The sequence below is a fragment of the Pteropus medius genome, unplaced genomic scaffold (genome assembly GCF_902729225.1).
Source record: "Pteropus medius unplaced genomic scaffold, Ma_sr-lr_union100, whole genome shotgun sequence".
NCBI lineage: Eukaryota > Metazoa > Chordata > Mammalia > Chiroptera > Pteropodidae > Pteropus > Pteropus medius.
Window position 1 is genome coordinate 8881885 of NW_024349224.1, and position 14310 is coordinate 8896194.

Sequence of the window (14310 nt, forward strand, 5' to 3'; positions counted from 1 at the left end):
CTCTGCTTCTTCCCAAAGCACCTCTACAAAATAATAGTCAAAGAAGCAGGAGGGGGATTAACTCACGACTAGGAGAATGTAAGAGAATAGAAGAGACAAAAACATTTGGAGGCTAGAAAACAGATGTCCAGCTGACTTAGCAGACAAAAAAAGCTGAAAATTCTGGCAACAGTGGAAGGGGTCCAGAAACGACTTCAAACTGAAGAACTACCGGAGAGCTCAGGAATCGGTGACCCCAAGTACCAATGGAAGAGGGTGAACAGAATGAAAACAGGAAAACGGCACCAAGAAAAGGGGGAGTTAAGTGAAAGTCTACATGACGCGCCCCACAGCTCTCGACTTGTGGCCAAGGTGCCAGCAGCTGGGCTCACACCCTCGAGACAGGAGCCGACGATCAGTCATCAGTAATTTCATTACTCTGAGTATGAGCAGACATTCAACAACCATGACATTTCAGATAAATGTTAAAGAGAACAAAAATAAAAACACACCAAAAAAGGAGTTTGGAAGAAAAGCAGAAAAAAGGCATGAAGAAGAAAACATAATGGGGGAAAAAATACATTCTCAGTGAGGAAATAGAAGATATTACATAAAACATAGAACAGGATACTATTTTTAAAAGTTCAGAGGACAAAACAGACCTTTAAGATATGAAGTCTAACATCCGACTGAGTTCTAGAAAGCGAGAACAAAGAAAGAGAAGAAAATCAAAGAACATTAAAAATATTTTTCCAAAACGGAAGGACATGAATTTCTAGACTGAAAAAGCCCAGTATCCAGAACAAAAGATGAAAGCAACCCATATGAAAGTGTGTCACTGTGAAATTTCAGAGTCTGAGAGTGAAAAGAAAATTCTAAAAGCTTTTAGAAGAAAAAACAAAAACAAAAGCCAGATCACATATGATGAAACCAGAATGGCCTCAATGGTAAGAGTGGAACAATCTCTTCGAAACTCTGAGGAAATTACTAAAGCTGTTTTCAGATACATATGCAAGCCTCGAAAAACATTAATTTCCAATGATCCTTTTAAAGAAAACTCCTAGGGCATGTAAGCCATCAAAATATCCCCTTTTTAAGAAGCAGGATTTCTCTAGGGCATTAAAAACTGATCTTCTGTATGTTGTTAAGTCAACCAAGCAACGGTCAATTTAAGAAACACAAAATGCTGAAGTGAAATTTTACATGTGTGGCTGGAAAATAGGTAAAAACTCATTAAAGAAGCAGAGGCGTTTAAAACCGAGGGATTTTACTATGAAGTTCCAAGAAGACCATGAAACTTTTGTGTTAGGAAAATGTTTAGCTTCATTAAAGCCTGTCTATTTCTGAAGAAACACACACACATATATACCTTGATAAACCTGAGTCATTCATAGAAAAAGTGAGGTCAGCTACATATATCAGCACAGTAATCTACCAGCTAAGCACTGCTATTGTAGTTAATAAAAAAAAATGTGCATCCCACTTTATTGAGAGTTCACTACTGGTTTTACCTTTAAGGAGGAAACCTGTTACATATGGGGAATGATACACTGTACATAAAATCTGCCTTTTGTTTTATGAGTCATAATACCCTCCTTTGCTTATTTTTCACTAACCTTATTTTAGAGTCATTTTAGAGTACCTAACGAAAATTAAATGTGAGGATAGGTTATCTTTAGCCAAAAGCATCACTCCTGACACAGTATATTTCAATTGCTGATTTGGTTTTGACCCTAACTTCCATTGCAACATAATCACAAGCCTTTTATTTACTGACATAGTTGTAATCGCATAAAAGTTCTCTAAATGTCCCTAAAAATCAACACCACTTTTGATTTAAAAATTTTTTTTCTTCTTATATGGGTTTTCATACTGTGTTCTACCATGTCTGGTATGCCTGGTCCCAAAACCTTATCACGGGTTAAGATTTTGGTGTTTGAAAAACAATAGAAACAAATTCATGAAAAATCACCTTAAGATCATGCATGTAAAGGAGGTCAAATACACGGGGTAGGTAAAGTGGGTAAAGGGGATCAAACATATGGTAGCTGAAGGCAACTGGACTTTAGGTGGTAAACACACAATAGCATATACAGATGTCAAATGATAATGTACACCTGAAAATTATGTAATTGTATTAACCAGTTACCCCAGTAAACTTAATTTTTAAAAAGAAAAAAAAAAGATCATGCTTTTAGAACACTCCAAAGTCTAAATGAATATGTACAACAAATATAAGAAACGTAAATAACCCAGGGTAGGGCTTTTCTGTATCATTTGCTTTGTATACAGTGTGCATGAACACAAACTACCTGAGAGTTTGAATCTCATGTATTGCTTCCTTTCACATGAGCTCTGTTATCTGTTTCTCACGCCTTATCAGCAATGTAAAACTCTATGGAAATCAAAGTTAACATCTACCTAGGTCTATGCTGTCTACAACAGGAGTGTTACAGATGAGGCATTAGCTCAGACCCAGTCCAGCAGCCAGTCCCAGAGTCAGCAAGGCTAAGAAAGGTTGATGAGCAATTACATCAAGTGCAAAAACCCTAACTACTCTGCATGCTGTACTTGTGCTACGAGGTATCCGATGTGTTAAATTCCTACTCTCACCAATGACCTTCCTGGGTCCCCTTGTGTTCTAGATCATCAATAGTACTTATCACCACCTCCCCAACCCCCATTAACCATACACTAGGGGAAAAAAAGTATATACATACCTTAAAATCTGTATTATTGATATATTCAAATACCAAAGCTGGTGTCTTTGACTGCAAGAGAGAACACAAATATTTTAAGTATTCAAATAATAAACATAATTTGCTTCTGTCACACTGGTCCATCCTTAAATTCCACTTAGATGAAAAAGATTCACTCATGGGGAGAGCCTATTAAGTATCCTCCTGAAATTTTATGATGTCTGTGATTTGCTTCAAAATAACGAGATGGTGGGCAGTGGGGAAGGAAGTTGGCCACCAGCTGATTACTGCTAAAGTTGGGGTGCTAGGAACTTCACTGTATTATTCACTTTACTTCTATAAATGGTTGAAATTTTTCAAAACGAAGTTGTTGTTGTTTTTTTAAAGAGATGTATTCCCTGACCAACCTATGCAGCAGGTCTGACACATTATGTAGAGATTTATATTCTGCAGTGTTCCAGTTTGCCAGCTAAAAAAGGAATAACAGCCTTTTATCCTGGTTCAGCGAGCCAGATGCATTTTACAGAATTATCACAGGTCCTGTGACTCTATCATAGGTCTTTTTAGGATCCAAAAGTAAAATATATATGATTAGCAGTAAGCTATAATGTGAAATTATTGCCTTGGCTAGAGACCATTATAGAATGTCTCACCTTACAGAGTAGACGTGTGCCCCCAAAATCATATATAATCAAGTATTTTTAAAGCGCTATAGTTTTTAATGCAATTACTACAAAAGAGTCAATATTCCCTTGCGTAAGTACACATTTTCCAAAGTCAAGTTTACTTAAGTGAGGTAAAATAATGCTAACTGGCAGTAATAAGCTTTCGAAACTGGGAGAAAAGCAGGGGCTTAAAAGTTTATAAAGAAAAAATCATCTTGGAAATCTTTATGGCTGGACAGTTTTGGTGAAAGAAGCAGGTGAGTTATCGAGGAGACAGGCCACAGTGCATGCACGCAGGTCTCTGCCAGGATGCGCAGCAGCCCCAGCAGCAGCCCTGGTCAAAGGGTCCCGCACCAGCCGGAGGTGGAAAGGTTTCACGGAGACCACCAGGCCTCTCTACAGGTTGAGAGCAAGCGTGTGTCTCTACAAGTCAGGGGATGAGGGTTCCCTGTTGGTTTTCTTCCACTTCAACTTACTTGTTATATACCATGTAAAACATACACAAAGTAACAAATTACAAGAACAGTAGGAGAGCTAACACTAAATTTAGTTAAACACTGTAAAATCAATCTGAGCTGATCAGACTGGCATATACTTTTAATGCCAATCAGATAGAACCTAGCATTTAAGCATATAACCATCCTTCCTTCTCAGTCTTTTCAGGGTCCAAAATAAAATATTTCCCTCATTCTTCAGTTCAAAACACTGTCTAATCTTAGGCAAATTACTTAAACTCTGCAGACTTCAGTTTTCTTATCTATACAACGTTAAAAAGCAGATAATAACAGTATCTACCCCGCTGGATCGTTCTGAGGATTGAATGATGTGACACACTCAGAATAGTGCATGGCACATAGTAACTGCTCAATATAAGTTAGCTACCACATTATCATGAGGATATCTTAGCAAAGAGAAGCAAAGACCTACTTCTTAAACAAAAGCTGTCACAGGAGAACAAGGAAATGTTTGAGGTACAACAGGTGAGGAACAGAAATGGAATGGGAAACGGTATAAAAGTGGTAGAAAAAACCTTGGCTAATCATAACCGCTTACGGTTAAGTTACTCCCTGGGCAGAGAAAAAAAAATAAAGAGCACATCTAAAATGGCCAAAAATTAAGCATTGTTAACAAAAATATTTCAGTTGTATCGGCATATACAATGTGAATCCTAATGGTGAATGCTGAATTAAAGATGAGTATGAGAAGCAGCAAGGTCGCTTCCTCAAGGCCTGTGAGGCCGTGACTTGCCCGGCTCCCTATTCCAGGTGTCCATACGGAGATATTTGGTATTTCCCTCTAAAACCCAGATTTTCAAATGTCAGGCTAACTTAAGTGAGGTAAAGTAATGCTAACTGGTAGTAATAAGCTTCAAAACTGAGAGAAAAGCAGGGGCTCAAAGGAGATATTCAGCAAACGTTTGTGAGTTGAATCAAATAACGAGGCATTTAAACCTGAGACAAGGATTTTGCTATATATATTTTTAGGTTCCGTAGAAGTGGTGGTGGCTGTTTTCTCATTGGGCCACCATGATTTTTTTCTGGTGTAAATCATTCAGCAGTAAAAATAAACACAATCATTCGCAACACATAATGGTATTTCTCATTATTTTAGGTTCTGAGTCACAAACATACACTCACTCTCCCTCAACCATCAGGCACCTACCACAGGGTCCTTCACAGTGTCAATCAGCTTAATGATATTTGTTCCACCACGAAGGTTCTCCAGAATCTTAACCTCTCGTTTTATCTTCTTTTTCTTCACTGGCTTAAATACACAAGAGTAATCAGAAGTGAGACTCCCTTTGAATAAATGAAACTTTAAAACAGTGTTGGCTAATCAAATGGATATTGCACTATCTCATACACCATGTTAGATTAAAGAGCACGTCTAACTTAGAAAACAAAAAGATCGAGATAAAATGGGCCTGCCCATAAGAACTTATAAGATTAAATTAAATAATTTACAGACGTAGAACTTATGCGTTGGATCTTTAAGTAGTTGCATTTAGGGCACTTAGAAATTTTGAACACCCATGTCATACTTTAAAAATAAAATGCTTACTGGATAACTGCCAAATGGAAAATGTTATAGCTCTGAACAGCTCTATATCATGCATCTACAAATGGAAAAACTTCGACAAAATGGTGAGACACCTGCTCTTCCAATGAGTTAGTTACATGTAATTTTGTCTTTCAGGAATGAAGACCAGTTCACTGACATCAAGTTACAAACTTGTTTCCCAGCTGCTGGCTCCCATTTCCTGTCACCACTCCCATTTCCTTAATATCTAGAAACAAATCAGCACAGGGCCAGTAAAACTTCCCAACAGATCCCATCCCTATAGAAAGGTGATCAGCACAAGAGAAAACTGATCTCTGAAGCAGCAGTGATTGAAAACCTTGCTACCTGCTAACTTTTCAATCTGCTGGACAGAAAAATTAAAGACCTTAATCAGAAATACTAGCATAACATGTTATCATTTCTTATCTTAAATGAGCAAAAGAGTATCAAGAAAAAAATAAGCACATCATGATCAATTGTTTTATAAAGCACTTAGCACAGTAACTGGTACATAGAAAACACTCAACAAATGTTAGCTTTATATTTTCAAATTTTTAGTAAAAAAATCATACTTCATCCACACAAAATTCCTATGTAATAGAGTCAGCCAAGTGGAGCTATTTGCCCACAGTCGCACAGCTAATAGTAGAGCAGGGGCAGGAATCAAATCCAGACAGCCGGACTCTGCAGGCCCCACTCGTAGACACTATACTTTCATTTCCCACATGTCGCGACGTCACTAGTGTAACTAAGGAAAAGGAGTGTCCTGTCACATAGAAACTGGTAAAACAGCAATGACAGAGAGATCAGTAGATCTGCCATGAAACAAGAATTTAAAGCCTGTGTGTCCATGTGGTGGTGTGGTGGTTGGGGGCAGTGTAAATACACTCATGCTGCCTCTGTCGGCGGTCACTAGCTATACCTTTAAACATACAACAACACAAAAAGGGAAATTATGACACAGAGCGTTTACATCATCTACAACCAGGTATACAACTGGGAGACTGGAATCTAGCTGCATCCTTCCAAGCCAGCTGCCACCAACATGCCCACTCCACGCTGTCAGGGTCCCCAGCACAGCAGATCTGGCTACGGTGTCTCTTCCTCATCTCCATTTAGGAATGTTACTTCTCATTCCCTTTTTCATAATTAGGGAGGCTTGATACTTTGGAAAAATGAAGCACTCAAACATGAAGTACAACTTGATTAAAAAACAGCCAAAGAAGGACATACTACAAAATAAGGAGCCTGTAAGTTTCAAAAAAAAAAAAATCAACGCCACAAAATGCACATTGAACAACTGTTCCAGATTAAAACAATAAGACAACTGAATGGAACTCATGATCTGGGATTTTCTTCTATCCAAAGAACATTATAGGGACAATTGGTGAATGCAAATGGGGACTGCAGAAATAGCATCATATCAGTGTTAACTTCTGATTTTTGGTCATGCTGCTGTGGGGTTATGTAAGAAATTGTCCTTGTTTTTAGGAAATACACACTAAAGTAGGAATGACTGCAATTTACTCTCAAGCAATTTAAAAAAAAACATGTAAAATAAATATAATTATATACGTATATACATACAATATGTGTATGCATATGAAAAAACAAGTACACAAATGTTAACATTCGAGTAATCTGGGTAAAAGATAAGAACTGTTGCAACTTTTCTAAGCCTGAAATTATGTCAAAAGGTTCAAAGAAAAATAAAAGCTGGCTACCATATCTATAAATTCAGCCAATGCTACCAGCATATTCAATGTAAAAAAATTCTAGAGTTGTCATCCACTACTGGAAAGCAATTACAGATCCGTAGGAGTGGTAACGGGAAAACAAAAAACAAAAACGAGAAAACCACCAGTCAGAGGCTTGTATACACACCAAAAGCCCTCCCTCTCCTCCCGACAGTGAATCAGCACAGGGGTAACCTATTAAATAAGTTGCTTTTATGACGATGCCTCATACAAAGCTTTGCTTTGCTCTCCTGTTATTCAGCAACAGGTCGGGCAGGGACATTGTTCCCAGACAAACCAGCTAACGTATTTTTCATTATGTCTAAAGGTAACTTACAGAGCAAGTAAAGCATATTTTGCTGCTCAACTGTCACCTGTTCAACAACTTCTCAAACAAGAGATAGAGGACAGGAGGGCAACAGAAGTGGCACAAGAGTCACACAGCAGCTGGAGCCCTAGCATGCTGACAAAAGACCGAGAGAGACTATAAAAACGGAAAGTGACCTGTGGCCCGGGACATGCCCCTCCAAAGCACGGGCACCTATTCTCTACAGGAACCAGGCTACAGGTAACTTCCTTTAGCCTCGACTTATTCCTCTGAAACTGGGAGGTGCTCCAGATGCTAAAAAACCAATGAGCTCCCAGGGAGTGAAAGTAATCAGTATAATCTTACAAACGGAACTGGTCAGAAAAGTTAGGCTTTATAAGGGAGGACCACTGCACCCTAAGGAAAACTCAGATCATAAATTTTATAGAAACAAGGATACGCGGAACCTCTAATCCAGTGTTTGTACTCAACCACCACCAGTAACACAAAGAAGATACATACATTTTCCATGACAATCATGATTTCATCTCACGTGCCAGAAAAAGTCTCTCCCAACTAGGGTTCATTTCCTACAATTCAGAGATTATCTGTTTAAGATTCTAATGAATCAGCTTAGCTGTTTTCCAACCACTCCACCATTTTTTTAATTCAAGTCTAGTAGAGAAAATGGCAAAAAACTTAAAAAAAGAAATTAAATATTAAATCATGTTTCAAAATAAATGAATTTTGGCACAAATCTAAAGAAAATATTTAAAAGGAAAAAACTCATTTAAAATTTTCTGTGTCTTTTCATAAGGTTTCTGCCCACATGAAGAGTTCCAGCTATTCAGGAGAAATTTGTTCAACGTAATCCAAGAGTAAGGTACTTTTTCTCTTTCCCTATGTACCAACATTTACAAATTAAAAAAAAAAAAAGACAACCTTTGAGATGAGATGCTTAGAAAGACAAAACTCGATAAAATCAGTAATTTATCCTACTTACTTGGAGCTGCTTTATAAAAAAACCAGCTGAGACTGATTTCAACTACTAGGGTTTAATTATGACTGAATATGCAAACTAACATCTACTAAAGGTATAAACAAGAATTATGACCCCAATAAATCCCAGCAAACATTAACAAAGTCCCATGTTAAACCTCTTTTCATTTCAAATGAATTGATAAATTCAAGACAGGGAGGACTATAGCTCAGAACTTTTAATTCTGGGTTTATTTTTATTCCACTTCCAGAGCAACAATTGCCCAAGATATGAATTTCATCACCTGTGATAAATTAAAAAAAAAAAAAAGGAACAGTGGTTGCCAGGAATGTAAAGTAAGAAAGTTCAGCCTCGATGACGGCATTTATCTTGGGAGCATCTCGACTCCACTGGAACTGACTTAAATGTAAACTTCAACTGATCGATGTTATTTCTTCACAGTAACTTTTACCCTAATTGAAATTTCAAGTCTCATCTTTCCAATTACATTATTGGCTCTTTGAGGGTTAACTGTTTATTCTCAGGATTTATATTTTTTTCATTTAAAAAGGCAAGGCAGGGGTGGCTTCATAGTGCAGTGGTTAGCACGTCTGCTTTACACGCAGAAGGTTCTGGGTTCGTGCCCCAGGTGCAGCCACGGACCATACCCCAGGTGCACCAGGCTCCCCTAGTACACCGGGGTCATGCCTTGAGTGTGTGGGAGGAGACGCCCCACCTTCAGAGATCCAGTTCTTAAGGGGAAACAGTAACATCCATAGGTCAGAGGTGGAAGTGGGGGGTAGAATTAAAGAGGGGAGATTAAAAAACTAATTAAAAAGGCAAGGCATACAGCAGGCCTTTTGAAATTCACTGAGAATGGGACTGTCCTTTCCACTATTGGTTCTGTCCCCTAAAATCATTTAATAGCATTCTGAGATGAGTATTTTTAACGCAGTTTTACAGGACACTGAGGCACAGAGTTTAAATAATTGCTCAAGATCACAGAACTTTTAAGTGCTGGAATTGACATCTGAATCTGGATTTCTCACTCCCATTTCCCACACCACACTCTCTCAGTCTCTCAGAAGACGCTATCTATCTACCTACCCATCTATCGATATCTCATTTGATTCTCCCAACAATTCTGTGAGTTAAACAAAAAAGGTGTACCCATTTTACAGAGAAAACAGAGTCAAGTGGGTATCGATGAAGCTGTTTCTAGAACCCAAGTCTTCTGCCCTCCATTTATAGCACTTCTTGCACTACACCACCTGGTTATGAAGTTGCAGATCCTAAAATTAGACTCTAGAAACAATTTGGGGCCATGAAAATGAGTACTTTATATCAAGGTATTTTTTTCACATGATTCGGTCTCTAAAAAACTCTAACATATTAATGGGATAAAATTGTTAACCAAAAAATCTGGCGAGTGATCTTAATGAGACTTGGAGGAGCTGTATAGCTTAAAAAGTATAAAAACACTGATTATTAAAGCTTCAAACCAAGAAAGTAAAGTAACACTTATGCATTAAACATGCTGCTATGGACACAAATCAGAGCCCTGTCAGCATCAATTCAGCTCTCTGGGTATTCACCTAGTCCACACTTGAACCAGCAACCCAGCAGTCAAGTATTTCCTTTCAGAAGAATAACTCCAAAAATCACTAGAAACAAATTAATTTGACTTCTTATGACTGTTCATCAATCCTTCCAGTACATCAAGTCATTTATTCAGCAAATGTCCTAACTTTGCCCCTCACATCTACCAACAATCCATGACAGGAATAGAGGGTCCTAAACCCAGTGTTTCCGCCCCTTAACCACGTGCCTCTACACAAACTGCACGCTCTCTCTGGGTCTTGCTCTTACCTTCTATTCAGGAAATAATTTAAAGGGTACCAAGAACCCCAAGAAGGGCTAAAAGGCGTACACAGATGGTGCTCATAAAATGCTAACAGTTGTCCAAAATAGCCAAATGCTTTTATCTCTATGTACACCTTCCTAAGAAGTACTATAAAAGAACTGAAAAATTGATTTTTCAGAATCAAAAGACGAAACTTGAAGCACTAAAGTGGCTTTCTGCCCTGTTCTATTAACCCTTGCCGTTTTCCCCCTCCCTTATTTCTCTTTCCTCCTCAAAACAATTTGTCAAAAAAGATATAACCAACCACCCTACTAACTGGAAAGTTTTAAGATTTCAGCCTCAGAATTTCACTTGATAGTAAAATTTTGCTCACCAATTTCTAAATTCCTAAAACCTCGTAATAACCAATATGTTTTAGTCAATAAAATACTTAAAAATTTACTACCTATGCAAACCAAATGACATAAAAAATTCCTCTGTGTCCCTTCATTATCCAACCATTCTCATGTGCTAGGAAGGATTGATTGGACATGTTATTGACTAAAATGGAAAACGGTCCTGTTCTTAAAAGAATGTACCTTCTATCTTGGTTGCTATGTGCACGTTAATACCTGCAGGTGAAATACAGTAGGCCTACATGAAGAGGAAGCTTTTTCTAGATTCCTCCAAATTATGAGCAGCCGGTACTCTGTTAAGGACCTAATTTCCTATGACCAAACACCCCTAATAGTAGATATTAGTCATAATTTCAACTTATCTGAATAGAGGAGCACAACTTTGGATAAAGACTCTGTTCTTCTTAAAAAATCATTTTAAATCTACTTTAATCCAGCCTGTCAGAACAATGAGAAAACTACAACAATACCATTAATAGTTTCTTACCCCATCCTTCGGATAAAACAAAATCTGAATAGAAATGCCACATGGCTTTGAAAAACAAAAAGAAGCGACCGTAGTTTTCACCAGTAGAAACCAGGTGGTTCAGGCTGCACCCCGAAAAGAACTTGAACTGAAAAGAAACACTTCATTAACTAGAACATTGAAGGGGCCTCCTGAGCCTATTCCAGAACATTGAAACTTACTCTGAGCTTGATGTGAAGACCTTACAATCCAATGTTAAAATGAGCAGTAAGAGACAGGAAGAAATAGCAAACAGGAGTTCTGGCTGAGAGTCATTTCAACGTAGTGATGTGAAATGAGTTTCTTTGTGCTTAGGTTTCTCATAGGTAAAAATAACCTTCAGCTACCAAACTAAGTGCCCTAAACACGTCCTGCAAATCTTTACAGCAGGGGAAAAACCATCCAGCACCAACGCCGCGAAGTTTTATAAAAGGATACCTCAAGAGCAGTGTGATGCTTTCCTAAATGAACGTACTGTTACTTATGCATACACTAAAAGCTGTTCCTTTCAAAAGATGACACAGGGAGGTGCGCTTATTCTAAACATTTTTAGACACATTTCTGGGTTGCTTTAGAGTAAGCGGTTCATTCTTCTGAACGCACAGCAGTGCAACATGGATATTCCTAACTTCAATTTATGCCTTGCTTTTTCCTAGTAAAGATTTTAAGCAGCTTATATTAAAAACGTTTATGCATATAGGAAAAAATTGTATGGTTTCCCCAGGTGACCTTTCTGAAACATTTCTTTAAATATTTGTGCTAAAAAAAAAAAACAAAAAAACACGTGACTCTGTAGGTAAAATTTACATCTAGGGAAGAGGGGAGTCAAACTCCAAATCTTCAATTCATCGATTTCTTACTTCTCATCCCAGTGTTTCTGACAGCGCAAATAACTGCTTTTTTCTCTCTACTGCATTGTCTCTTCATCACTAGGCTAGGATGGTAGAAATCTCTGAAAGGCGATTTCAAGATATTATAAGCTTGACCCCTCATATCAAACGGAGACACAGCTGCCCTAACTCCATCCTTCAAACACAAAAACAGTTTTTCAATGCTACATTCTACATATCCACAGAGCCTCTGCAAAATGGTCACATTGGTAATGTTGTATCTGTAAAAGTGCTTAGACTAGTTACTTTTTGGTCTTCTCGATGTTTCACTAAATTACATGCACACACATTAAATGATCAGGCAATGCTGAGGACCTCACAGATTCTACAAGTTACTTTTTAGCATAAACTATTAAAGCTACAGCTACTTGAAGAGAAATTGGCCAACTCTTCATGCTCATTAAGACCATGTCTTCATCCAAGAGATGACAAAAAGTCAAACTTAGGCTGCTTAACCAAACAATAAGACCGTTCGTTTCTTATTATTTTAGCAATTTAAGTGTACTCATCTACTGCTGCCAACTTCACTTTTACTAGCTGATAAGGAACAATGAATGTTCCGGCACTACTGGCTCCCTACACTCACCCCACCTGAAACTTTTATTACCAAAAAAGGAACAAGTGATGATCCCCTGAGGTTTCCCTCCACTCAGGCTTCCACCTTTTCCAACTTCCTTTCTGGGATAACACAGAGCACCAAGAATAACCAATGAACTAGTGCTCAAGAAGCCCTAGGGATGACGGGATCTTCATGAAAAGGCTTTTCTTTTTTCAGAATACCTATTTATTTTGTAGCAAATGGAGGCCCTTTGGAATTTTCGCTTTGAGAACTCATAATTACATTTCAAAACAAGAATGTTCCTGCGCCATCACATTTCGATTTGAAACAGGTCTGCATATTTTCTTGAAAGTTCACAGGAAAATGGAGTGGGAGGAGTAGCAAGGAGACATGAGACATAAGATATGGAAAATGAAAGCATGGACTGCCTCATTCTAGAATGTGGCTGGAGTAGTTTGTATCCTTTTCACCTGAGGGAGTAAAAAATTTAATGCCACTCATAAGACACTCACCTTGAGAATTTTTACAACCACTCTCTCATTGTTGGTGATGTTAATGGCCTCAAATACTTCACTATACTTTCCCCGACCAAGTTTTCGAACCAGTTGGTAATCATCTTGATTACTGTGAAAGGCAAGAGGGAAACATAAAAGTCAGGACTTGGGATTAACCAAGCCTGTGCCCAGTACACACCCCCACCCAGCTCCTTCCATTAATCAAGCACTTGGAAGTGTCTATACATCACGCCACAAGTCATTCCCTAAATGAAAGCCACAACATAAACTTGGCTCCCTTCACTCTGCAGAGCTCCTAACCTAATTGGTCTCTCATAACTTGGGGACATGAGGTAGGAAGGCACAGCTCTGAGCCAATCTCGATGGGTGAGCAAAGCATCCATCCTCGAGGATCAGAGGGCGCCCCTCCGCCCGGGGCGCCACAGCAACAGCCTCATATTTCACACGCCAGCTCTGAGAATCTGGACGTCTTTTAAAAATTTCCTCCCACCCAGCCTCATTTCAAAAAACTAAAAAGGCAGAGAATTTTAATAGCTCAAGAAGACAGCTGTTGACTCCCCACCCCAATAAAAACCCAAAAGTGTGAGGAGGGAGGGTTGCTCCCTCCCTTCCACCAGGCCCTGGGTCCCTGGACCTTACGCTTCCCCCCAGAAAGCAAGCATTCCTTGGGGGTACGGGAGAGAGAGGGGGCCGCACGGCGAGGAGGGAAGGGACGGAAGGGAGGAGAGGGCGACGAACACAGGGCTGCCTCCCACCCCGGATCCGGGGCGCGCCGGCCCAGCAGAGTGGCCGGCGGGGAGCCAGACCGCCCGGGGGCGAGTGCGGTCCGCGCTGGGGGCGGCGGGCGGGGGGGAGCGGGCCCGGCGGGGGGCGGCGGCTTTACCCCCAGCTCGGGACGTGAGCCTCGTAGTCCCAGTACTCGCGGCTCCTCAGACTGTTCACCTCGGCGTAGACCCGGGCCCTGCTGCCCGCGGCCGGGCCGGGCATGGCGGGCGGGACCGGGGGGCGCCGCGGGGCGCCGAGGGAGGCGGCGCGGCGAGGGGCGCGGGGCGGCGGGCGGAGGAGGCGGCGGGCCGCGGGGCGCCGGAGGAGGAGGAGGAGCGCGGCGGCGGGCGGCCACGCCAGGCCGGGCCCGCGGGGGCGGGCGGGCTGGGGG

The 14310-nt window shown here is 40.0% G+C and overlaps 1 protein-coding gene across 3 annotated transcripts in view; it reads right to left on the reverse strand.

Annotated features, from left to right (window-relative positions):
• CSNK2A2 (casein kinase 2 alpha 2) overlaps positions 1 to 14304 on the reverse strand; it is a 34240-nt gene extending 19936 nt beyond the window's left edge. The window contains exons 1-4 of one of the 3 annotated variants that reach the window (XM_039881003.1): positions 14038 to 14304; positions 13152 to 13263; positions 5006 to 5107; positions 2700 to 2750 (exon numbers count right to left, since the gene is read on the reverse strand). In XM_039881003.1, coding sequence (XP_039736937.1) covers positions 2700 to 2750; positions 5006 to 5107; positions 13152 to 13263; positions 14038 to 14141 — 369 coding nt within the window. In that variant the 5' untranslated portion in view covers positions 14142 to 14304. The remainder of the gene's footprint in view (positions 1 to 2699; positions 2751 to 5005; positions 5108 to 13151; positions 13264 to 14037) is intronic. The other 2 variants (XM_039881004.1, XM_039881005.1) reach the window with 2 other exon arrangements.
• Between the last annotated feature and the right edge of the window lie 6 nt (positions 14305 to 14310).